Source organism: Salmo salar, chromosome ssa28 (assembly GCF_905237065.1).
Source record: "Salmo salar chromosome ssa28, Ssal_v3.1, whole genome shotgun sequence".
Lineage (NCBI taxonomy): Eukaryota > Metazoa > Chordata > Actinopteri > Salmoniformes > Salmonidae > Salmo > Salmo salar.
Window position 1 is genome coordinate 36,674,020 of NC_059469.1, and position 26,867 is coordinate 36,700,886.

At 47.0% G+C, this 26,867-nt stretch overlaps 1 protein-coding gene across 1 annotated transcript in view; it reads right to left on the reverse strand.

The window, feature by feature from the left end:
- The window catches only part of LOC106589931 (cadherin-related family member 1), a 56,351-nt gene that overhangs the window by 18,786 nt on the left and 10,698 nt on the right, over positions 1 to 26,867 (reverse strand). Inside the window, exons 9-14 of the mRNA XM_045710225.1 lie at positions 8,700 to 8,843; positions 7,024 to 7,102; positions 6,661 to 6,761; positions 5,932 to 6,138; positions 3,270 to 3,422; positions 2,728 to 2,892 (exon numbers count right to left, since the gene is read on the reverse strand). Of these exons, the coding sequence (XP_045566181.1) occupies positions 2,728 to 2,892; positions 3,270 to 3,422; positions 5,932 to 6,138; positions 6,661 to 6,761; positions 7,024 to 7,102; positions 8,700 to 8,843 (849 nt within the window). The remainder of the gene's footprint in view (positions 1 to 2,727; positions 2,893 to 3,269; positions 3,423 to 5,931; positions 6,139 to 6,660; positions 6,762 to 7,023; positions 7,103 to 8,699; positions 8,844 to 26,867) is intronic.

A 26,867-nucleotide genomic window follows, 5' to 3' on the forward strand; every position in this document is an offset into this window, starting at 1 on the left:
TACAGTAGAAGTTAGAATGCTGGTAGAATACTGGAACGGAACATAGAGGATACAGTAGAAGTTAGAATGCTGGTAGAATACTGGAACGGATCATAGAGTAGACTAGAGGATAGAAGTTAGAATGCTGTTAGAATACTGGAACGGAACATAGAGTAGACTAGAGGATAGAAGTTAGAATGCTGGTAGAACACTGGAACGGAACATAGAGTAGACTAGAGGATAGAAGTTAGAATGCTGGTAGAACACTGGAACGGAACATAGAGGATACAGTAGAAGTTAGAATGCTGGTAGAATACTGGAACGGATCATAGAGTAGACTAGAGGATAGAAGTTAGAATGCTGGTAGAATACTGGAACGGAACATAGAGGATACAGTAGAAGTTAGAATGCTGGTAGAATACTGGAACGGATCATAGAGTAGACTAGAGGATAGAAGTTAGAATGCTGGTAGAATACTGGAACGGAACATAGAGTAGACTAGAGGATAGAAGTTAGAATGCTGGTAGAACACTGGAACGGAACATAGAGGATACAGTAGAAGTTAGAATGCTGGTAGAATACTGGAACGGAACATAGAGGATACAGTAGAAGTTAGAATGCTGGTAGAATACTGGAACGGAACATAGAGGATACAGTAGAAGTTAGCATGCTGGTAGAATACTGGAACGGAACATAGAGGATACAGTAGAAGTTAGAATGCTGGTAGAATACTGGAACGGAACATAGAGGATACAGTAGAAGTTAGAATGCTGGTAGAATACTGGAACGGAACATAGAGGATACAGTAGAAGTTAGAATGCTGGTAGAATACTGGAACGGAACATAGAGTAGACTAGAGGATAGAAGTTAGAATGCTGGTAGAATACTGGAACGGAACATAGAGGATACAGTAGAAGTTAGAATGCTGGTAGAATACTGGAACGGAACATAGAGTAGACTAGAGGATAGAAGTTAGAATGCTGGTAGAATACTGGAACGGAACATAGAGTAGACTAGAGGATAGAAGTTAGAATGCTGGTAGAATACTGGAACGGAACATAGAGTAGACTAGAGGATAGAAGTTAGAATGCTGGTAGAACACTGGAACGGAACATAGAGGATACAGTAGAAGTTAGAATGCTGGTAGAATACTGGAACGGAACATAGAGGATACAGTAGAAGTTAGAATGCTGGTAGAATACTGGAACGGAACATAGAGGATACAGTAGAAGTTAGAATGCTGGTAGAATACTGGAACGGAACATAGAGTAGACTAGAGGATAGAAGTTAGAATGCTGGTAGAATACTGGAACGGAACATAGAGGATACAGTAGAAGTTAGAATGCTGGTAGAACACTGGAACGGAACATAGAGGATACAGTAGAAGTTAGAATGCTGGTAGAATACTGGAACGGAACATAGAGTAGACTAGAGGATAGAAGTTAGAATGCTGGTAGAATACTGGAACGGAACATAGAGGATACAGTAGAAGTTAGAATGCTGGTAGAACACTGGAACGGAACATAGAGGATACAGTAGAAGTTAGAATGCTGGTAGAATACTGGAACGGAACATAGAGGATACAGTAGAAGTTAGAATGCTGGTAGAATACTGGAACGGATCATAGAGTAGACTAGAGGATAGAAGTTAGAATGCTGTTAGAATACTGGAACGGAACATAGAGGATACAGTAGAAGTTAGAATGCTGGTAGAATACTGGAACGGAACATAGAGTAGACTAGAGGATAGAAGTTAGAATGCTGGAACGGAACATAGAGGATACAGTAGAAGTTAGAATGCATAGAGGAGAGGAGTTAGAATGTTGGTACTCTTGCACATCAAGCTCACGAGATTTTCCGGGCTCTTTAAAAATAATATAATCGCACCGGAAATAAACGCTTATCAAAGATTTTATTTATCCATAATTAATGCATAACCATATTATGGTATCCATTTTTTGATAATATTAACAACTTGTTTTTTGTGGACAATATTGTTGAGTAGGACTCAACTCCTGAAAGAAGGTCATACAATGACTATCCATTAGCTGATTGGAACAGTCTGAGGGTAAGGTCATACACAATGTGAGGGGGATTTCACCCCGGCAGGGGCTGTCCTCGGCTCTATCCAATTCCCTGGGGTGAATAGCACACAGCCACACAAGGACATCACAGGGTTGAGGCCAATATGATAAATCCTAACAGGATTGTTTCCATCTCACCAACTGTAATTCCTGCTAAACATTTACTACTAGTAATATACCAGTATAAATAATACTGCTATGGAAGCAGATTCATGGCAAAATAAATAACAGTCCAATATTAACTTTATTTAAACATTGTTATCATCGTTGTTTCAATACTAATTTGTATTTCTTTCGGCATGAATCTGGTTACATAGTTTCTGTTGACATTTTAGTCATTTAGCAGACGCTCTTATCTAGAGCGATTTATAGTTAAGTGCATTCATCTTAAGACAGTTGAGTATTGAATGGAGAAAGTAGGTTATCACTACCAATTAATATCAACATTCAGTGACACTATGCAAACTATACAGGTGTTAGTTCTCTCTCTCCTGGCAAAATATCCCATTTTGTGGAACTCCTACAAGCTGAAATTCCCTGCTTCCTTTCAGTTTCCAATTAACCCTAACCATTTATCTATCGGTGGATTATTGTTGGGAGATTACGTAATCATATTTAGCTGGCAGTGGCCTTTGAGTAGAATTGAATAATCCAGATGTACTCACGGTGACAGTCACTACGTTGGAGCCTCCGGGGGAGTTTTCCGGGATACGTGCGATGTAATACTCTGAGGTGAACCTGGGAGTGTTGTCATTTGTGTCCAAAAGATTAATCACAATATCAGCTGTCGCACTGAATCTCTCAGGGGTGTCAATCTCCACCGCTAGTAACTGTGTTGGGGGGTGAAAAAAAAAACATGTCAAATCTGTTTCTGCTGTTGTACTATAGTAACAAAATATATATTATGGAATGAACATGTCGATTGCAACGCCTAGGATTGTGGGTTGGATTCCCTCTGGGACCAAACATAAAACATATATGCAAGCATTACAGTAAGTCACTTTGGACAAAAGAGTCTGCTAAATTATTCTCATATTATATTAAGTAGAATATAACCATTGTAATTTCTTACTGTGTAAATACCTGGTAATTTCGGCACTGTTTTATAATAAAGTTAAACCAAATCTATTTGACAGTGTCCCATCCTAGGATCAAATATTTGATATCCCAGTCTGTCATAAGTGCAGCTGAAGACAGTCTGAAATACCTTGTATGTTAAGGATTTGCCTTTTTCGTGATCGATGGCAGCAGAGTCTTCAACGATGATGGTGACCTGTGCTTCATTGAGGACTGTCTGGGGCACCACTCTGAGTACACGACCAGGCCCCACCAATCTCAGTATAAATTTAGCATTCGCCCCCTGTCAGAGAAAACACACACCTACATGAGGCTGCCATTGATGACAAAATTCATGGCAAATACCAGAATCTCTGACCTCTGTCTGATAACAGTCACTTTCATTTAGCCTATGGGCTTGAGAGACAGAACTGTCAATGGTTACAAGTAGCAAATATTATGTAATGTAAAAAAATAATAATACAGACAAGGAAATCTGCTAAAATCCTGTTTTCTGGGAACATCAACAGAATGATAATGATTTGCTGAATAGGAGATTATGACATTTATTTCTAAAATGGGGTTACGTAATGTGACATACTGTCGACATACTGTTTCGGATGGATTAAATAAACAATCCTTTATGAAATCTAGATTTTATAAATAAATAAATGTTAGGGCCTTCAGAAATCAACCAGCAACCATGAAATCAACCAGTAACCATGAATGAAACCATAGTCTTGGTTGGATATATCAATACCTTAGTATCAGTCCAGAGGTCAGAGGTTAGGGTTCCACACGGTTTTAGGACACACGCTATAGGCCTATCACAAAGCATAAGGAGTGGTTTCCATGAGAGTAAGAGGGGAAATAAATCAGGAATGGGGTGATATAGTGTGATAGGGTAATGGGGTGATATAATATAGGGCAATGGGTTGATATAGTGTGATAGGGTAATGGGGTGATATAGTGTGATAGGGTAATGGGGTGATATAATATAGGGTAATGGGGTGATATAGTGTGATAGGGTAATGGGGTGATATAATATAGGGTAATGGGGTGATATAATATAGGGTAATGGGGTGATATAATATAGGGTAATGGGGTGATATAATATAGGGTAATGAGGTGATATAATATAGGGTAATGGGGTGATATAATATAGGGTAATGAGGTGATATAATATAGGGTAATGGGGTGATATAATATATGGTAATGGGGTGATATAATATAGGGTAATGGGGTGATATAGTGTGATAGGGTAATGGGGTGATATAATATAGGGTAATGGGGTGATATAGTGTGATAGGGTAATGGGTGATATAATATTGGGTAATGGGGTGATATTTGTGATAGGGTAATGGGGTGATATAATATAGGGTAATGGGGTGATATAGTGTGATAGGGTAATGGGTGATATAATGTAGGGTAATGGGGTGATATAGTGTGATAGGGTAATGTGGTGATATAATATAGGGTAATGGGGTGATATGTGTGATAGGGTAATGGGGTGATATAATATAGGGTAATGGGTGATATAATATAAGGTAATGGGTGATATAGTGTGATAGGGTAATGGGTGATATAGTGTGATAGGGTAATGGGGTGATATAATATAGGGTAATGAGGTGATATAATATAGGGTAATGGGGTGATATAATATAGGGTAATGAGGTGATATAATATAGGGTAATGAGGTGATATAATATAGGGTAATGGGGTGATATAATATAGGGTAATGGAGTGATATAATATAGGGTAATGGGGTGATATAGTGTGATAGGGTAATGGGGTGATATAATATAGGGTAATGGGTGATATAATATAAGGTAATGGGGTGATATAGTGTGATAGGGTAATGGGGTGATATAGTGTAATAGGGTAATGGGGTGATATAATATAGGGTAATGGGGTGATATAGTGTGATAGGGTAATGGGTGATATATTATAGGGTAATGGGGTAATATATGGTAGTAGGGTAATGGGGTGATATAGTGGGATAGGGTAATGGGGTGATATAATATAGGGTAATGGGGTGATATAGTGTAATAGGGTAATGGGGTGATATAATATAGGGTAATGGGGTGATATAGTGTGATAGGGTAATGGGGTGATATAGTGTGATAGGGTAATGGGGTGATATAGTGTGATAGGGTAATGGGGTGATATGGTGTGATAGGGTAATGGGGTGATATAATATAGGGTAATGGGGTGATATAGTGTAATAGGGTAATGGGGTGATATAATATAGGGTAATGGAGTGATATAGTGTGATAGGGTAATGGGGTGATATAGTGTGATAGGGTAATGGGGTGATATAGTGTGATAGGGTAATGGGGTGATATATTATAGGGTAATGGGGTAATATATGGTAGTAGGGTAATGGGGTAATATATGGTAGTAGGGTAATGGGGTGATATAGTGTAATAGGGTAATGGGGTGATATATTATAGGGTAATGGGGTAATATATGGTAGTAGGGTAATGGGGTGATATAGTGGGATAGGGTAATGGGGTGATATAATATAGGGTAATGGGGTGATATGTGTGATAGGGTAATGGGTGATATAATATAGGGTAAAGGGGTAATATAGTGTAATAGGGTTATGGGGTGATATATTATAGGGTAATGGGCTGATATATTATAGGGTAATGGGGTAATATATGGTAGTAGGGTAATGGGGTGATATAATATAGGGTAATGGGGTAGTGTGATAGTGTAATGGGGTAATATATTATAGGGCCCTAGTCAAAAGTAATGCACTATATAGGGAATAGGATGCGATTTGGGATACAGATTCTTCCTTCCAGTACCTGATCAGAGTCGTTGACCGTTATCTTCAGCCCCCTGAGGATCTCCCCCTCTGGAGGGTGCTCATACATGGTCACCTCGAACTGGCTCTGGGGCCCGTTCTCTCCGTAGAAGGTAGGAGGGTGGTTGTTGAGGTCGACCACTCGAACTGTCACCACAGTCATGGTATAGTAGTCCAACAGCTCATCACTCGGCCCCAGCTCAGTGGCCTGAGAGAGAGGAGAGAGACAGAGAGAAAGACAGAGACAGAGAGAGAGAGAGAGAGAGAACAGAGACAAAGAGAGAGAGAGAGACAGAGAGAGACAGAGAGAGAGAGAGAGAGAGAGTGACAGAGACAGAGAGAGACAGAGACAGAGACAGAGAGAGAGAGACAGAGACAAAGAGAGAGAGAGAGACAGAGACAGAGACAGAGAGAGAGAGAGACAGAGACAAAGAGAGAGAGAGAGACAGAGACAAAGAGAGAGAGAGAGACAGAGAGAGAGAGAGAGAGAGAGAGACAGAGACAAAGAGAGAGAGAGAGACAGAGAGAGAGAGAGAGACAGAGCCAGAGAGAGAGGAGAGAGAGAGAGACAGAGACAGAGACAGAGACAGAGACAGAGGAGACAGAGAGGAGAGACAGAGACAGAGAGAGCGAGAGCGAGAGAAAGAGATCAGACAATAAAACATATGTACTAACCATGTAATAACCTAGAAAGAACAGCATAATAACAGGATAAGGAAAGGCTTGTTACCTTGACATGGATTTCATATAATTCATTCCTCAGCGTGACTGGATAAGTTGATAGGCTGATACAACCACTTGTGCTATTGATGGTGAAGACACCCTCACTACCTGCAGAAGAAAGGAAAGAGTGTGAATCATGACTTATACAGAAATCACAAATATCTGTGAAACTGTAGACAAACACACGGTAGACAATGATTTATTATCACTTTGTAAAGAAATAGCTTTGTATTGTGTGTGTGTGTGTGTGTGTGTGTGTGTGTGTGTGTGTGTGTGTGTGTGTGTGTGTGTGTGTGTGTGTGTGTGTGTGTGTGTGTGTGTGTGTGTGTGTGTGTGTGTGTGTGTGTGTGTGTGTGTGTTCAGAACTTACCATTGGTAATAGAATAATGAATAGGATTAGGGTTTCCTTCGTCTCCATCTTTGGCAAACACAGTGGATATTTCAGAACCCTGCAAATAACAAATTATAAATCATAAAGAAATGGCAGGAAAGATATTTAATAAAAACTACTGGAACATACACTATATATACAAAAGTATGTGGACACCCCTTCAAATTAGTGGATTCGGCTATTTCAGCCACACCCGTTGCTGACAGGTGTATAAAATTGAGCACACAGCCATGCAATCTCCATAGACAAACATTGGCAGTAGAATGGCGTTACTGAAGAGCTCAGTGACTTTCAATGTGGCACCGTCATAGGATGCCACCTTTCCAACAAGTCAGTTCGTCAAATTTCTGCCCTGCTGGAGCTGCCCCGGTTAACTGTAAGTGTTGTTATTGTGAAGTGGAGCAACATGTAGGAGCAACAACGGCTCAGCCACGAAGTGGTAGGCCACAAGCTCACAGAACGGGACCGCAGAGTGCTGAAGCGCGTAACAATAGTCTGTCCTCAGTTGCAACACTCACTACTGAGTTCCAAACTGCCTCTTGAAGCAACATCAGCACAGGAACTGTTCGTCGGGAGCTTCATGAAATGGGTTTCCATGGCTGAGCAGCCACACACAAGCCTAATATCACCATGCTCAATGCCAAGCGTCAGCTGGAGTGGTGTAAAGCTCGCCGCCATTGGACTCTGGAGCAGTGGAAATGGGTTCTCTGGAGTGATAAATCACGCTTCACCATCTGGCAGTCTGACGGACAAATCTGATACCAGGAGAACGCTACCTGCCCGAATGCATAGTGCCAACTGTAAAGTTTGGTGTAGGAGGAATAATGGTCTGGGGCTGTTTTTCATGGTTCGGGCCCCTTAGTTCCAGTGAAGAGAAATCTTAACGCTACAGTATATAATGACCTTCAAGACGATTCTGTACTTTGTGGCAACGGTTTGGGGAAGGCCCTTTCCTGTTTTAGCATGAAAATGCCCCTGTGCACAAAGCGAGGTACATACAGAAATGTTTTGTTGACATCGGTGTGGAAGAACTTGACTGGCCTGCACAGAACCCTGACCTCAACCCCATCTAACAGCTTTGGGATGAATTGGAATACCGACTGCGAGCCAGGCCTAATCGCCAAACATTAATGCCCCGACCTCACTGATGCTCTTGTGGCTGAAAGGAAGCAAGTCCCCCTCAGCAATGTTCCAACATCTAGTGGAAAACCTCCCAAGAAGAGTGGAGGCTGTTATAGCAGCAAAAGGGGGGACCAACTCAATATTAATGCCCGTGATTTTGGAATGAGACTTTCGACGAGCATGTGTCCACATACTTTTGGTAATGTAGCGGATGTTAATATGGCAAGATGTTATTCAAAAATAATTAAATTACAATGTATTGATTATAAAACAATGACTTGCAAAAGTTCCCAAAAGTTCAAAAAATAAGTCTTACAGCTTTTTTATAACAGGGTTATGTGTTAAAGACCAGAGGATCATCAGGTTATGATGTGCTTACAGACCTCGTAGATGTAGCCAAAGTAAGGAGGTTGTGTTGTACTTACAGGAAGTGAGACCTCGTAGGCATAGCCAAAGTAAGGAGGTTGTGTTGTACTTACAGGAAGTGAGACCTCGTAGATGCAGCCAAAGTAAGGAGGTTGTGTTGTACTTACAGGAAGTGAGACCTCGTAGACGTAGCCAAAGTAAGGAGCTCCAATGAAGGCTGGAGGAGTGTCTTGAGCGTCGAGGACGTTGATGGTTATGGTGGCTGTAGATGTCAACACCTGGTGCTTCCCTTTGTACTGTCCACCCCCATCCTGATGGATACAACAGAAGGTTAGACATTGGACATGGTAAATAATGACTGATTACGCGGTGCTGATGTTACGGGGGATAAAATCACTATTGTGCAGAAGTTAACCCTCTGTGTAAAGGCCGTAACAGTGTTTACTAGTGAGGAGGTACCACATCCCCCTCATCTGCACATCCAGAAACTCCATCCCACTCATGAAAAATACCTTCTCCAACGGCGCAAAGGGGCGATACTTCAGACTGAGGAGCGAGTTGTCACAGATCCCCCCACACCCCCCATCTGTTACGGATGTACCATGTACATTTCATATGTGATCAGGCTTCCGTTAAAATACACACTTTAACATATAATAAAGGGCTTGTGTTGTTGTTTACAAACATCCTGTCGTAAAACAACATGCTCCTTCACCCAAGACAATTAGTCAATCAACTGCCAGGTGGTGGGGTCAAAGGCCGCGTTGTAGTGTGGCCTTAGGTAATCAGGGCTGACGCGCCACAAGAGCTTAGAGACGGACACAGGGATGTAGGAGAGGAGCTGATCCTCCCACTGAGGCTAAAAGACAGAGACGGAAGAGAGAGCCCCAGCCCTTCACCTTCCCCCATGACTCAGAGAAGAGGACAAGTTTTCCTCCCCCTGAGAGACAGGCAAGGAGGAGAGAGAGTTTACCATCCCTCTAAAGCCCAGAGACAGAGACAGAGGAGAGAGAGTTTACCATCCCTCTAAAGCCCAGAGACAGAGGAGAGAGAGTTTACCATCCCTCTAAAGCCCAGAGACAGAGGAGAGAGAGTTTACCATCCCTCTAAAGCCCAGAGACAGAGGAGAGAGAGTTTACCATCCCTCTAAAGCCCAGAGATAGAGACAGAGGAGAGAGAGTTTACCATCCCTCTAAAGCCCAGAGACAGAGGAGAGAGAGTTTACCATCCCTCTAAAGCCCAGAGACAGAGACAGGAGAGAGAGTTTACCATCCCTCTAAAGCCCAGAGACGGAGGAGAGAGAGTTTACCATCCCTCTAAAGCCCAGAGACAGAGGAGAGAGAGTTTACCATCCCTCTAAAGCCCAGAGACAGAGACGGAGGAGAGAGAGTTTACCATCCCTCTAAAGCCCAGAGACAGAGGAGAGAGAGTTTACCATCCCTCTAAAGCCCAGAGACGGAGGAGAGAGAGTTTACCATCCCTCTAAAGCCCAGAGACAGAGGAGAGAGAGTTTACCATCCCTCTAAAGCCCAGAGACAGAGACAGAGGAGAGAGAGTTTACCATCCCTCTAAAGCCCAGAGACAGAGGAGAGAGAGTTTACCATCCCTCTAAAGCCCAGAGACAGAGACGGAGGAGAGAGAGTTTACCATCCCTCTAAAGCCCAGAGACAGAGACGGAGGAGAGAGAGTTTACAATCCCTCTAAAGCACAGAGACAGAGGAGAGAGAGTTTACCATCCCTCTAAAGCCCAGAGACAGAGACGGAGGAGAGAGAGTTTACCATCCCTCTAAAGCCCAGAGACAGAGGAGAGAGAGTTTACCATCCCTCTAAAGCCCAGAGACGGAGGAGAGAGAGTTTACCATCCCTCTAAAGCCCAGAGACAGGGACGGAGGAGAGAGAGTTTACCATCACTCTAAAGCCCAGAGACAGAGACAAAGGAGAGAGTTTACCATCCCTCTAAAGCCCAGAGACAGAAGAGAGTTTACCATCCCTCTAAAGCCCATAGACAGAGACGGAGGAGAGAGAGTTTACCCTCCCTCTAAAGCCCAGAGATAGAGACAGAGGAGAGAGAGTTTACCATCCCTCTAAAGCCCAGAGACAGAGAAGAGAGAGTTTACCATCCCTCTAAAGCCCAGAGACAGAGACGGAAGAGAGAGAGTTTACCATCCCTCTAAAGCCCAGAGACAGAGGAGAGAGAGTTTACCATCCCTCTAAAGCCCAGAGACAGAGACGGAGGAGAGAGAGTTTACCATCCCTCTAAAGCCCAGAGACAGAGACGGAGGAGAGAGAGTTTACCATCCCTCTAAAGCCCAGAGAGAGACGAAGGAGAGAGTTTACCACCCCTCTAAAACCCAGAGACAGAGACAGAGGAGAGAGAGTTTACCATCCCTCTAAAGCCCAGAGACAGAGGAGAGTTTACCATCCCTCTAAAGCCCAGAGACAGAGAGAGGAGAGAGAGTTTACCATCCCTCTAAAGCCCAGAGACAGAGACGGAGGAGAGAGAGTTTACCATCCCTCTAAAGCCCAGAGAGAGACGAAGGAGAGAGTTTACCACCCCTCTAAAACCCAGAGACAGAGACGGAGGAGAGAGAGTTTACCATCCCTCTAAAGCCCAGAGACAGAGGAGAGTTTACCATCCCTCTAAAGCCCAGAGAAGGAGGAGAGAGTTTACCATCCCTCTAAAGCCCAGAGACAGAGAAGGAGGAGAGAGAGTTTACCATCTCTCTAAAGCCCAGAGACAGAGGAGAGTTTACCATCCCTCTAAAGGCCAGAGACAGAGGAGAGAGGAGAGAGAGTTTAACATCCCTCTAAAGCCCAGAGACAGAGGAGAGAGAGTTTACCATCCCTCTAAAGCCCAGAGACAGAGGAGAGTTTAACATCCCTCTAAAGCCCAGAGACAGAGGAGAGAGAGTTTACCATCCCTCTAAAGCCCAGAGAAGGAGGAGAGAGTTTACCATCCCTCTAAAGCCCAGAGACAGAGAAGGAGGAGAGAGAGTTTACCATCCCTCTAAAGCCCAGAGACAGAGGAGAGTTTACCATCCCTCTAAAGGCCAGAGACAGAGGAGAGAGGAGAGAGAGTTTACAATCCCTCTAAAGCACAGAGACAGAGGAGAGAGAGTTTACCATCCCTCTAAAGCCCAGAGACAGAGACGGAGGAGAGAGAGTTTACCATCCCTCTAAAGCCCAGAGACAGAGGAGAGAGAGTTTGCCATCCCTCTAAAGCCCAGAGACGGAGGAGAGAGAGTTTACCATCCCTCTAAAGCCCAGAGACAGGGACGGAGGAGAGAGAGTTTACCATCACTCTAAAGCCCAGAGACAGAGACAAAGGAGAGAGTTTACCATCCCTCTAAAGCCCAGAGACAGAAGAGAGTTTACCATCCCTCTAAAGCCCATAGACAGAGACGGAGAGAGAGAGTTTACCCTCCCTCTAAAGCCCAGAGATAAACAGAGGAGAGAGAGTTTACCATCCCTCTAAAGCCCAGAGACAGAGAAGAGAGAGTTTACCATCCCTCTAAAGCCCAGAGACAGAGACGGAAGAGAGAGAGTTTACCATCCCTCTAAAGCCCAGAGACAGAGGAGAGAGAGTTTACCATCCCTCTAAAGCCCAGAGACAGAGAGAGGAGAGAGAGTTTACCATCCCTCTAAAGCCCAGAGACAGAGACGGAGGAGAGAGAGTTTACCATCCCTCTAAAGCCCAGAGACAGACGAAGGAGAGAGTTTACCACCCCTCTAAAACCCAGAGACAGAGACGGAGGAGAGAGAGTTTACCATCCCTCTAAAGCCCAGAGACAGAGGAGAGTTTACCATCCCTCTAAAGCCCAGAGACAGAGAGAGGAGAGAGAGTTTACCATCCCTCTAAAGCCCAGAGACAGAGGAGAGTTTACCATCCATCTAAAGCCCAGAGACAGAGCCAGAGGAGAGAGAGTTTACCATCCCTCTAAAGCCCAGAGACAGAGGAGAGAGAGTTGACCATCCCTCTAAAGCCCAGAGACAGAGACAGAGGAGAGAGAGTTTACCATCCCTCTAAAGCCCAGAGACAGAGGAGAGAGTTTACCATCCCTCTAAAGCCCAGAGACAGAGGAGAGAGAGTTTACCATCTCTCTAAAGCCCAGAGAGGGAGGAGAGAGAGTTTACCATCCCTCTAAAGCCCAGAGACAGAGACAGAGGAGAGAGAGTGTACCATCCCTCTAAAGCCCAGAGACAGAGGAGAGTTTACCATCCCTCTAAAGCCCAGAGAAGGAGGAGAGAGTTTACCATCCCTCTAAAGCCCAGAGACAGAGGAGAGAGGAGAGAGAGTTTACCATCCCTCTAAAGCCCAGAGACAGAGGAGAGAGAGTTTACCATCCCTCTAAAGCCCAGAGACAGAGGAGAGAGAGTTTACCATCCCTCTAAAGCCCAGAGACAGAGGAGAGAGAGTTTACCATCCCTCTAAAGCCCAGAGACGGAGGAGAAAGAGTTTACCATCCCTCTAAAGCCCAGAGACAGAGACAGAGGAGAGAGAGTTTACCATCCCTCTAAAGCCCAGAGACAGAGACGGAGGAGAGAGAGTTTACCATCCCTCTAAAGCCCAGAGAGAGACGAAGGAGAGAGTTTACCACCCCTCTAAAACCCAGAGACAGAGACGGAGGAGAGAGAGTTTACCATCCCTCTAAAGCCCAGAGAAGGAGGAGAGAGTTTACCATCCCTCTAAAGCCCAGAGACAGAGAAGGAGGAGAGAGAGTTTACCATCCCTCTAAAGCCCAGAGACAGAGGAGAGTTTACCATCCCTCTAAAGGCCAGAGACAGAGGAGAGAGGAGAGAGAGTTTAACATCCCTCTAAAGCCCAGAGACAGAGAAGGAGGAGAGAGTTTACCATCCCTCTAAAGCCCAGAGACAGAGAAGGAGGAGAGAGTTTACCATCCCTCTAAAGCCCAGAGACAGAGAAGGAGGAGAGAGAGTTTACCATCCCTCTAAAGCCCAGAGACAGAGGAGAGTTTACCATCCCTCTAAAGGCCAGAGACAGAGGAGAGAGGAGAGAGAGTTTAACATCCCTCTAAAGCCCAGAGACAGAGAAGGAGGAGAGAGAGTTTACCATCCCTCTAAAGCCCAGAGACAGAGGAGAGTTTACCATCCCTCTAAAGGCCAGAGACAGAGGAGAGAGGAGAGAGAGTTTAACATCCCTCTAAAGCCCAGAGACAGAGAAAAGAGAGTTTACCATCCCTCTAAAGCCCAGAGACAGAGAAGGAGGAGAGAGAGTTTACCATCCCTCTAAAGCCCAGAGACAGAGGAGAGTTTACCATCCCTCTAAAGGCCAGAGACAGAGGAGAGAGGAGAGAGAGTTTAACATCCCTCTAAAGCCCAGAGACAGAGGAGAGTTTACCATCCCTCTAAAGCCCAGAGACAGAGGAGAGTTTACCATCCCTCTAAAGCCCAGAGACAGAGGAGAGAGGAGAGAGAGTTTACCATCCCTCTAAAGCCCAGAGACAGAGGAGAGTTTACCATCCCTCTAAAGCCCAGAGACGGAGGAGAGAGAGTTTACCATCCCTCTAAAGCCCAGAGACAGAGACAGAGACAGAGGAGAGAGAGTTTACCATCCCTCTAAAGCCCAGAGACAGAGAGAGGAGAGAGAGTTTACCATCCCTCTAAAGCCCAGAGACAGAGAAGAGAGAGTTTACCATCCCTCTAAAGCCCAGAGACAGAGAAGAGAGAGTTTACCATCTCTCTAAAGCCCAGAGACAGAGGAGAGAGAGTTTACCATCCCTCTAAAACCCAGAGACAGAGGAGAGAGAGTTTACCATCCCTCTAAAGCCCAGAGACAGAGACAGAGGAGAGAGAGTTTACCATCCCTCTAAAGCCCAGAGACGGAGGAGAGAGTTTACCATCCCTCTAAAGCCCAGAGACAGAGGAGAGAGGAGAGAGAGTTTACCATCCCTCTAAAGCCCAGAGACAGAGGAGAGTTTACCATCCCTCTAAAGCCCAGAGACAGAGGAGAGAGGAGAGAGAGTTTACCATCCCTCTAAAGCCCAGAGACAGAGGAGAGTTTACCATCCCTCTAAAGCCCAGAGACAGAGGAGAGAGGAGAGAGAGTTTACCATCCCTCTAAAGCCCAGAGACAGAGGAGAGGTTTACCATCCCTCTAAAGCCCAGAGACAGAGGAGAGAGGAGAGAGAGTTTACCATCCCTCTAAAGCCCAGAGACAGAGGAGAGTTTACCATCCCTCTAAAGCCCAGAGACAGAGAGAGAGAGTTTACCATCCCTCTAAAGCCCAGAGACAGAGGAGAGAGAGTTTACCATCCCTCTAAAGCCCAGAGACAGAGACAGAGGAGAGAGAGTTTACCATCCCTCTAAAGCCCAGAGACAGAGACAGAGGAGAGAGTTTACCATCCCTCTAAAGCCCAGAGACAGAGAGAGGAGAGAGAGTTTACCATCCCTCTAAAGCCCAGAGACACAGACAGAGGAGAGAGAGTTTACCATCCCTCTAAAGCCCAGAGACAGAGGAGAGTTTACCATCCCTCTAAAGCCCAGAGACAGAGGAGAGAGGAGAGAGAGTTTACCATCCCTCTAAAGCCCAGAGACAGAGGAGAGTTTACCATCCCTCTAAAGCCCAGAGACAGAGGAGAGAGAGTTTACCATCCCTCTAAAGCCCAGAGACAGAGGAGAGAGAGTTTACCATCCCTCTAAAGCCCAGAGACAGAGACGGAGGAGAGAGAGTTTACCATCCCTCTAAAGCCCAGAGACGGAGGAGAAAGAGTTTACAATCCCTCTAAAGCCCAGAGACAGAGACGGAGGAGAGAGAGTTTACCATCCCTCTAAAGCCCAGAGACAGAGAAGGAGGAGAGAGAGTTTACCATCCCTCTAAAGCCCAGAGACAGAGGAGAGTTTACCATCCCTCTAAAGCCCAGAGACAGAGGAGAGAGGAGAGAGAGTTTACCATCCCTCTAAAGCCCAGAGATAGAGGAGAGTTTACCATCCCTCTAAAGCCCAGAGACAGAGGAGAGAGGAGAGAGAGTTTACCATCCCTCTAAAGCCCAGAGACAGAGGAGAGTTTACCATCCCTCTAAAGCCCAGAGACAAAGGAGAGAGGAGAGAGAGTTTACCATCACTCTAAAGCCCAGAGACAGAGGAGAGTTTACCATCCCTCTAAAGCCCAGAGACAGAGGAGAGAGGAGAGAGAGTTTACCATCCCTCTAAAGCCCAGAGACAGAGGAGAGTTTACCATCCCTCTAAAGCCCAGAGACAGAGAGAGTTTACCATCCCTCTAAAGCCCAGAGACAGAGGAGAGAGAGTTTACCATCCCTCTAAAGCCCAGAGACAGAGGAGAGAGAGTTTACCATCCCTCTAAAGCCCAGAGACAGAGACAGAGGAGAGAGAGTTTACCATCCCTCTAAAGCCCAGAGACAGAGACAGAGGAGAGAGAGTTTACCATCCCTCTAAAGCCCAGAGACAGAGGAGAGAGAGTTTACCATCCTTCTAAAGCCCAGAGACAGAGGAGAGAGAGTTTACCATCCCTCTAAAGCCCAGAGACGGAGGAGAAAGAGTTTACCATCCCTCTAAAGCCCAGAGACAGAGACAGAGACAGAGGAGAGAGAGTTTACCATCCCTCTAAAGCCCAGAGACAGAGAGAGAGAGTTTACCATCCCTCTAAAGCCCAGAGACAGAGGAGAGAGAGTTTACCATCCCTCTAAAGCCCAGAGACAGAGGAGAGAGAGTTTACCATCCCTCTAAAGCCCAAAGACAGAGACGGAGGAGAGAGAGTTTACCATCCCTCTAAAGCCCAGAGACAGAGAGAGGAGAGAGAGTTTACCATCCCTCTAAAGCCCAGAGACAGAGGAGAGAGAGTTTACCATCCCTCTAAAGCCCAAAGACAGAGACGGAGGAGAGAGAGTTTACCATCTCTCTAAAGCCCAGAGACAGAGAGAGGAGAGAGAGTTTACCATCCCTCTAAAGCCCAGAGACAGAGGAGAGTTTACCATCCCTCTAAAGCCCAGAGACAGAGGAGAGTTTACCATCCCTCTAAAGCCCAGAGACAGAGGAGAGAGGAGAGAGAGTTTACCATCCCTCTAAAGCCCAGAGACAGAGGAGAGTTTACCATCCCTCTAAAGCCCAGAGACAGAGGAGAGAGGAGAGAGAGTTTACCATCCCTCTAAAGCCCAGAGACAGAGGAGAGAGAGTTTACCATCCCTCTAAAGCCCAGAGACAGAGGAGAGAGGAGAGAGAGTTTACCATCCCTCTAAAGCCCAGAGACAGAGGAGAGAGTTTACCATCCCTCTAAAGCCCAGAGACGGAGGAGAGAGAGTTTACCATCCCTCTAAAGCCCAGAGACAGAGGAGAGAGAGTTTACCATCCCTCTAAAGCCCAGAGACAGAGAGAGAGAGAGTTTACCATCCCTCTAAAGCCCAGAGACAGAGAAGAGAGAGTTTACCATCCCTCTAAAGCCCAGAGACAGAGAGAGAGAGAGTTTACCATCCCTCTAAAGCCCAGAGACAGAGGAGAGAGAGTTTACCATCCCTCTAAAAGCCCAGAGACAGAGGAGAGAGAGTTTACCATCCCTCTAAAGCCCAGAGACAGAGACAGAGGAGAGAGAGTTTACCATCCCTCTAAAGCCCAGAGACAGAGGAGAGAGTTTACCATCCCTCTAAAGCCCAGAGACAGAGGAGAGAGGAGAGAGAGTTTACCATCCCTCTAAAGCCCAGAGACAGAGGAGAGTTTACCATCCCTCTAAAGCCCAGAGACAGAGGAGAGAGGAGAGAGAGTTTACCATCCCTCTAAAGCCCAGAGACAGAGGAGAGAGTTTACCATCCCTCTAAAGCCCAGAGACAGAGGAGAGAGGAGAGAGAGTTTACCATCCCTCTAAAGCCCAGAGACAGAGGAGAGAGTTTACCATCCCTCTAAAGCCCAGAGACAGAGGAGAGAGGAGAGTTTACCATCCCTCTAAAGCCCAGAGACAGAGGAGAGTTTACCATCCCTCTAAAGCCCAGAGACAGAGGAGAGAGAGTTTACCATCCCTCTAAAGCCCAGAGACAGAGGAGAGAGAGTTTACCATCCCTCTAAAGCCCAGAGACAGAGAAGAGGAGAGAGTTTACCATCCCTCTAAAGCCCAGAGACAGAGCAGAGGAGAGAGTTTACCATCCCTCTAAAGCCCAGAGACAGAGAGAGGAGAGAGAGTTTACCATCCCTCTAAAGCCCAGAGACAGAGGAGAGAGAGTTTACCATCCCTCTAAAGCCCAGAGACAGAGGAGAGAGTTTACCATCCCTCTAAAGCCCAGAGACAGAGGAGAGAGAGAGAGAGTTTACCATCCCTCTAAAGCCCAGAGACAGAGGAGAGAGTTTACCATCCCTCTAAAGCCCAGAGACAGAGGAGAGAGAGTTTACCATCCCTCTAAAGCCCAGAGACAGAGGAGAGAGAGTTTACCATCCCTCTAAAGCCCAGAGACAGAGAGGAGGAGAGAGAGTTTACCATCCCTCTAAAGCCCAGAGACAGAGGAGAGAAGAGTTTACCATCCCTCTAAAGCCCAGAGACAGGACAAGGAGAGAGAGTTTACCATCCCTCTAAAGCCCAGAGACAGAGAAGGAGGAGAGAGAGTTTACCATCCCTCTAAAGCCCAGAGACAGAGGAGAGGTTTACCATCCCTCTAAAGCCCAGAGACAGAGGAGAGAGGAGAGAGAGTTTACCATCCCTCTAAAGCCCAGAGACAGAGGAGAGTTTACCATCCCTCTAAAGCCCAGAGACAGAGGAGAGTTTACCATCCCTCTAAAGCCCAGAGACAGAGGAGAGTTTACCATCCCTCTAAAGCCCAGAGACAGAGGAGAGAGAAAGAGTTTACCATCCCTCTAAAGCCCAGAGACAGAGGAGAGAGAGTTTACCATCCCTCTAAAGCCCAGAGACAGAGGAGAGAGAGTTTACCATCCCTCTAAAGCCCAGAGACAGAGGAGAGAGAGTTTACCATCCCTCTAAAGCCCAGAGACAGAGAGAGAGTTTACCATCCCTCTAAAGCCCAGAGACAGAGGAGAGAGAGTTTACCATCCCTCTAAAGCCCAGAGACAGAGGAGAGAGAGTTTACCATCCCTCTAAAGCCCAGAGACAGAGGAGAGAGAGTTTACCATCCCTCTAAAGCCCAGAGACAGAGACAGAGGAGAGAGAGTTTACCATCCCTCTAAAGCCCAGAGACAGAGAGAGGAGAGAGAGTTTACCATCCCTCTAAAGCCCAGAGACAGAGGAGAGAGAGTTTACCATCCCTCTAAAGCCCAGAGACAGAGGAGAGAGAGTTTACCATCCCTCTAAAGCCCAGAGACAGAGAGAGGAGAGAGAGTTTACCATCACTCTAAAGCCCAGAGACAGAGGAGAGTTTACCATCCCTCTAAAGCCCAGAGACAGAGGAGAGAGGAGAGAGAGTTTACCATCCCTCTAAAGCCCAGAGACAGAGGAGAGAGAGTTTACCATCCCTCTAAAGCCCAGAGACAGAGGAGAGAGAGTTTACCATCCCTCTAAAGCCCAGAGACAGAGGAGAGAGAGTTTACCATCCCTCTAAAGCCCAGAGACAGAGGAGAGAGAGTTTACCATCCCTCTAAAGCCCAGAGACAGAGGAGAGAGGAGAGAGAGTTTACCATCCCTCTAAAGCCCAGAGACAGAGGAGAGTTTACCATCCCTCTAAAGCCCAGAGACAGAGGAGAGAGAGTTTACCATCCCTCTAAAGCCCAGAGACAGAGACAGAGGAGAGTTTACCATCCCTCTAAAGCCCAGAGACAGAGGAGAGAGAGTTTACCATCCCTCTAAAGCCCAGAGACAGAGGAGAGAGTTTACCATCCCTCTAAAGCCCAGAGACAGAGGAGAGAGAGTTTACCATCCCTCTAAAGCCCAGAGACAGAGAGAGAGGAGAGAGAGTTTACCATCCCTCTAAAGCCCAGAGACAGAGGAGAGAGAGTTTACCATCCCTCTAAAGCCCAGAGACAGAGGAGAGAGAGTTTACCATCCCTCTAAAGCCCAGAGACAGAGAAGAGAGAGAGTTTACCATCCCTCTAAAGCCCAGAGACAGAGGAGAAAGAGTTTACCATCCCTCTAAAGCCCAGAGACAGAGGAGAGAGAGTTTACCATCCCTCTAAAGCCCAGAGACGGAGGAGAGAGAGTTTACCATCCCTCTAAAGCCCAGAGACAGAGAGAGGAGAGAGAGTTTACCATCCCTCTAAAGCCCAGAGACAGAGGAGAGAGAGTTTACCATCCCTCTAAAGCCCAGAGACAGAGACAAGAGAGAGAGAGTTTACCATCCCTCTAAAGCCCAGAGACAGAGAGGAGGAGAGAGAGTTTACCATCCCTCTAAAGCCCAGAGACAGAGGAGAGAGAGTTTACCATCCCTCTAAAGCCCAGAGACAGAGGAGAGAGTTTACCATCCCTCTAAAGCCCAGAGACAGAGAGAGGAGAGAGAGTTTACCATCCCTCTAAAGCCCAGAGACAGAGGAGAGAGTTTACCATCCCTCTAAAGCCCAGAGACAGAGGAGAGAGAGTTTACCATCCCTCTAAAGCCCAGAGACAGAGGAGAGAGTTTACCATCCCTCTAAAGCCCAGAGACAGAGAGAGAGAGAAGAGTTTACCATCCCTCTAAAGCCCAGAGACAGAGGAGAGAGAGTTTACCATCCCTCTAAAGCCCAGAGACAGAGGAGAGAGAGTTTACCATCCCTCTAAAGCCCAGAGACAGAGACAGAGGAGAGAGTTTACCATCCCTCTAAAGCCCAGAGACAGAGGAGAGAGAGTTTACCATCCCTCTAAAGCCCAGAGACAGAGGAGAGTTTACCATCCCTCTAAAGCCCAGAGACAGAGGAGAGTTTACCATCCCTCTAAAGCCCAGAGACAGAGGAGAGAGGAGAGAGAGTTTACCATCCCTCTAAAGCCCAGAGACAGAGGAGAGAGAGTTTACCATCCCTCTAAAGCCCAGAGACAGAGGAGAGTTTACCATCCCTCTAAAGCCCAGAGACAGAGAGAGGAGAGAGAGTTTACCATCCCTCTAAAGCCCAGAGACAGAGGAGAGTTTACCATCCCTCTAAAGCCCAGAGACAGAGGAGAGAGGAGAGAGAGTTTACCATCCCTCTAAAGCCCAGAGACAGAGGAGAGTTTACCATCCCTCTAAAGCCCAGAGACAGAGGAGAGAGAGTTTACCATCCCTCTAAAGCCCAGAGACAGAGGAGAGAGTTTACCATCCCTCTAAAGCCCAGAGACAGAGGAGAGAGAGTTTACCATCCCTCTAAAGCCCAGAGACAGAGGAGAGAGAGTTTACCATCCCTCTAAAGCCCAGAGACAGAGGAGAGAGTTTACCATCCCTCTAAAGCCCAGAGACAGAGGAGAGAGAGTTTACCATCCCTCTAAAGCCCAGAGACAGAGGAGAGAGAGTTTACCATCCCTCTAAAGCCCAGAGACAGAGGAGAGAGAGTTTACCATCCCTCTAAAGCCCAGAGACAGAGGAGAGAGAGTTTACCATCCCTCTAAAGCCCAGAGACAGAGGAGAGAGAGTTTACCATCCCTCTAAAGCCCAGAGACAGAGACAGAGGAGAGAGAGTTTACCATCCCTCTAAAGCCCAGAGACAGAGAGAGGAGAGAGAGTTTACCATCCCTCTAAAGCCCAGAGACAGAGGAGAGAGAGTTTACCATCCCTCTAAAGCCCAGAGACGGAGGAGAGAGAGTTTACCATCCCTCTAAAGCCCAGAGACAGAGAGAGGAGAGAGAGTTTACCATCCCTCTAAAGCCCAGAGACAGAGGAGAGTTTACCATCCCTCTAAAGCCCAGAGACAGAGGAGAGAGGAGAGAGAGTTTACCATCCCTCTAAAGCCCAGAGACAGAGGAGAGTTTACCATCCCTCTAAAGCCCAGAGACAGAGAGAGAGAGTTTACCATCCCTCTAAAGCCCAGAGACAGAGGAGAGAGAGTTTACCATCCCTCTAAAGCCCAGAGACAGAGGAGAGAGAGTTTACCATCCCTCTAAAGCCCAGAGACAGAGGAGAGAGGAGAGAGAGTTTACCATCCCTCTAAAGCCCAGAGACAGAGGAGAGAGAGTTTACCATCCCTCTAAAGCCCAGAGACAGAGGAGAGAGAGTTTACCATCCCTCTAAAGCCCAGAGACAGAGACGAGGAGAGTTTACCATCCCTCTAAAGCCCAGAGACAGAGGAGAGAGAGTTTACCATCCCTCTAAAGCCCAGAGACAGAGGAGAGAGAGTTTACCATCCCTCTAAAGCCCAGAGACAGAGGAGAGAGTTTACCATCCCTCTAAAGCCCAGAGACAGAGACAGAGGAGAGAGAGTTTACCATCCCTCTAAAGCCCAGAGACAGAGGAGAGAGAGTTTACCATCCCTCTAAAGCCCAGAGACAGAGGAGAGAAGTTTACCATCCCTCTAAAGCCCAGAGACAGAGAGAGAGAGAGAGTTTACCATCCCTCTAAAGCCCAGAGACAGAGGAGAGAGAGTTTACCATCCCTCTAAAGCCCAGAGACGGAGGAGAGAGAGTTTACCATCCCTCTAAAGCCCAGAGACGGAGGAGAGAGTTTACCATCCCTCTAAAGCCCAGAGACAGAGAAGGAGAGAGAGTTTACCATCCCTCTAAAGCCCAGAGACAGAGGAGAGAGAGTTTACCATCCCTCTAAAGCCCAGAGACAGAGACGAGAGAGGAGAGAGAGTTTACCATCCCTCTAAAGCCCAGAGACAGAGGAAGAGAGAGTTTACCATCCCTCTAAAGCCCAGAGACAGAGAGAGAGAGTTTACCATCCCTCTAAAGCCCAGAGACAGAGGAGAGAGAGTTTACCATCCCTCTAAAGCCCAGAGACAGAGGAGAGAGTTTACCATCCCTCTAAAGCCCAGAGACAGAGGAGAGAGGTTTACCATCCCTCTAAAGCCCAGAGACAGAGGAGAGAGTTTACCATCCCTCTAAAGCCCAGAGACAGAGGAGAGAGGAGAGAGAGTTTACCATCCCTCTAAAGCCCAGAGACAGAGGAGAGAGTTTACCATCCCTCTAAAGCCCAGAGACAGAGGAGAGAAGTTTACCATCCCTCTAAAGCCCAGATACAGAGAGAGAGGAGAGAGAGTTTACCATCCCTCTAAAGCCCAGAGACGGAGGAGAGTTTACCATCCCTCTAAAGCCCAGAGACAGAGAGAGAGGAGAGAGAGTTTACCATCCCTCTAAAGCCCAGAGACAGAGGAGAGAGTTTACCATCCCTCTAAAGCCCAGAGACAGAGGAGAGAGAGTTTACCATCCCTCTAAAGCCCAGAGACGGAGGAGAGAGAGTTTACCATCCCTCTAAAGCCCAGAGACGGAGGAGAGAGAGTTTACCATCCCTCTAAAGCCCAGAGACAGAGGAGAGAGAGTTTACCATCCCTCTAAAGCCCAGAGACAGAGGAGAGTTTACCATCCCTCTAAAGCCCAGAGACAGAGAGGAGAGAGAGTTTACCATCCCTCTAAAGCCCAGAGACAGAGAAGAGAGAGTTTACCATCCCTCTAAAGCCCAGAGACAGAGGAGAGAGTTTACCATCCCTCTAAAGCCCAGAGACAGAGAGAGAGAGAGTTTACCATCCCTCTAAAGCCCAGAGACAGAGGAGAGAGTTTACCATCCCTCTATAGCCCAGAGACAGAGAGAGGAGAGAGAGTTTACCATCCCTCTAAAGCCCAGAGACAGAGGAGAGAGAGTTTACCATCCCTCTAAAGCCCAGAGACAGAGGAGAGAGAGTTTACCATCCCTCTAAAGCCCAGAGACAGAGAGAGAGGAGAGAGAGTTTACCATCCCTCTAAAGCCCAGAGACAGAGGAGAGTTTACCATCCCTCTAAAGCCCAGAGACAGAGGAGAGAGAGTTTACCATCCCTCTAAAGCCCAGAGACAGAGACAGAGGAGAGTTTACCATCCCTCTAAAGCCCAGAGACAGAGGAGAGAGAGTTTACCATCCCTCTAAAGCCCAGAGACAGAGGAGAGTTTACCATCCCTCTAAAGCCCAGAGACAGAGGAGAGTTTACCATCCCTCTAAAGCCCAGAGACAGAGGAGAGAGAGAGAGAGTTTACCATCCCTCTAAAGCCCAGAGACAGAGAGAGAGAGTTTACCATCCCTCTAAAGCCCAGAGACAGAGGAGAGAGAGTTTACCATCCCTCTAAAGCCCAGAGACAGAGAGAGAGAGTTTACCATCCCTCTAAAGCCCAGAGACAGAGGAGAGAGAGTTTACCATCCCTCTAAAGCCCAGAGACAGAGACGGAGGAGAGAGAGTTTACCATCCCTCTAAAGCCCAGAGACAGAGGAGAGTTTACCATCCCTCTAAAGCCCAGAGACAGAGGAGAGAGGAGAGAGAGTTTACCATCCCTCTAAAGCCCAGAGACAGAGGAGAGTTTACCATCCCTCTAAAGCCCAGAGACAGAGGAGAGAGGAGAGAGAGTTTACCATCCCTCTAAAGCCCAGAGACAGAGGAGAGTTTACCATCCCTCTAAAGCCCAGAGACAGAGAGAGAGAGTTTACCATCCCTCTAAAGCCCAGAGACAGAGGAGAGAGAGTTTACCATCCCTCAAAAGCCCAGAGACAGAGACAGAGGAGAGAGTTTACCATCCCTCTAAAGCCCAGAGACAGAGAGAGGAGAGAGAGTTTACCATCCCTCTAAAGCCCAGAGACAGAGACAGAGGAGAGAGAGTTTACCATCCCTCTAAAGCCCAGAGACAGAGGAGAGTTTACCATCCCTCTAAAGCCCAGAGACAGAGGAGAGAGGAGAGAGAGTTTACCATCCCTCTAAAGCCCAGAGACAGAGGAGAGAGGAGAGAGAGTTTACCATCCCTCTAAAGCCCAGAGACAGAGGAGAATTTACCATCCCTCTAAAGCCCAGAGACAGAGAGAGAGAGTTTACCATCAATCTAAAGCCCAGAGACAGAGGAGAGAGAGTTTACCATCCCTCTAAAGCCCAGAGACAGAGACAGAGGAGAGAGTTTACCATCCCTCTAAAGCCCAGAGACAGAGAGAGGAGAGAGAGTTTACCATCCCTCTATAGCCCAGAGACAGAGACAGAGGAGAGAGAGTTTACCATCCCTCTAAAGCCCAGAGACAGAGGAGAGAGGAGAGAGAGTTTACCATCCCTCTAAAGCCCAGAGACAGAGGAGAGTTTACCATCCCTCTAAAGCCCAGAGACAGAGGAGAGAGAGTTTGCCATCCCTCTAAAGCCCAGAGACAGAGGAGAGAGGAGAGAGAGTTTACCATCCCTCTAAAGCCCAGAGACAGAGGAGAGAGAGTTTGCCATCCCTCTAAAGCCCAGAGACAGAGGAGAGAGAGTTTACCATCCCTCTAAAGCCCAGAGACAGAGACGGAGGAGAGAGAGTTTACCATCCCTCTAAAGCCCAGATACAGAGAAGAGAGAGTTTACCATCCCTCTAAAGCCCAGAGACGGAGGAGAGAGAGTTTACCATCCCTCTAAAGCCCAGAGACAGAGACGGAGGAGAGAGTTTACCATCCCTCTAAAGCCCAGAGACAGAGAGAGGAGAGAGAGTTTACCATCCCTCTATAGCCCAGAGACAGAGACAGAGGAGAGAGAGTTTACCATCCCTCTAAAGCCCAGAGACAGAGGAGAGTTTACCATCCCTCTAAAGCCCAGAGACAGAGGAGAGAGAGTTTACCATCCCTCTAAAGGCCAGAGACGGAGGAGAGAGAGTTTACCATCCCTCTAAAGCCCAGAGACAGAGACAGAGGAGAGAGTTTACCATCCCTCTAAAGCCCAGAGACAGAGGAGAGAGAGTTTACCATCCCTCTAAAGCCCAGAGACAGAGGAGAAAGAGTTTACCATCCCTCTAAAGCCCAGAGACGGAGGAGAGAGTTTACCATCCCTCTAAAGCCCAGAGACAGAGACGGAGGAGAGAGTTTACCATCCCTCTAAAGCCCAGAGACAGAGACAGAGGAGAGAGTTTACCATCCCTCTAAAGCCCAGAGACGGAGGAGAGAGTTTACCATCCCTCTAAAGCCCAGAGACAGAGACAGAGGAGAGAGTTTACCATCCCTCTAAAGCCCAGAGACAGAGGAGAGTTTACCATCCCTCTAAAGCCCAGAGACAGAGGAGAGAGGAGAGAGAGTTTACCATCCCTCTAAAGCCCAGAGACAGAGGAGAGTTTACCATCCCTCTAAAGCCCAGAGACAGAGGAGAGACGAGAGAGAGTTTACCATCCCTCTAAAGCCCAGAGACAGAGGAGAGTTTACCATCCCTCTAAAGCCCAGAGACAGAGAGAGAGAGTTTACCATCCCTCTAAAGCCCAGAGACAGAGGAGAGAGAGTTTACCATCCCTCTAAAGCCCAGAGACAGAGACAGAGGAGAGAGTTTACCATCCCTCTAAAGCCCAGAGACAGAGAGAGGAGAGAGAGTTTACCATCCCTCTATAGCCCAGAGACAGAGACAGAGGAGAGAGAGTTTACCATCCCTCTAAAGCCCAGAGACAGAGGAGAGTTTACCATCCCTCTAAAGCCCAGAGACAGAGGAGAGTTTACCATCCCTCTAAAGCCCAGAGACAGAGGAGAGAGAGTTTACCATCCCTCTAAAGCCCAGAGACAGAGACGGAGGAGAGAGAGTTTACCATCCCTCTAAAGCCCAGAGACAGAGGAGAGAGAGTTTACCATCCCTCTAAAGCCCAGAGACAGAGAGGAGAGAGAGTTTACCATCCCTCTAAAGCCCAGAGACAGAGAAGAGAGAGTTTACCATCCCTCTAAAGCCCAGAGACAGAGGAGAGAGGAGAGAGAGTTTACCATCCCTCTAAAGCCCAGAGACAGAGGAGAGTTTACCATCCCTCTAAAGCCCAGAGACAGAGAGAGAGAGTTTACCATCCCTCTAAAGCCCAGAGACAGAGGAGAGAGAGTTTACCATCCCTCTAAAGCCCAGAGACAGAGACGAGAGTTTACCATCCCTCTAAAGCCCAGAGACAGAGAGAGAGAGAGTTTACCATCCCTCTAAAGCCCAGAGACAGAGAAGAGAGAGTTTACCATCCCTCTAAAGCCCAGAGACAGAGAGAGAGAGTTTACCATCCCTCTAAAGCCCAGAGACGGAGGAGAGAGAGTTTACCATCCCTCTAAAGCCCAGAGACAGAGACGGAGGAGAGAGAGTTTACCATCCCTCTAAAGCCCAGAGACAGAGACGGAGGAGAGAGTTTACCATCCCTCTAAAGCCCAGAGACAGAGGAGAGAGTTTACCATCCCTCTAAAGCCCAGAGACAGAGGAGAGAGAGCTTTCCATCCCTCTAAAGCCCAGAGACAGGGCCAGAAGATATCTGCATTCCCAGACCAGACCAGACAGGTGTGACAAATTGCTCTTTGGGGTTTTGGGTCTTGGTATCTATAAAGCACTTTGTGACAACTGCTGATGTAAAAAGAGCTTAAATATT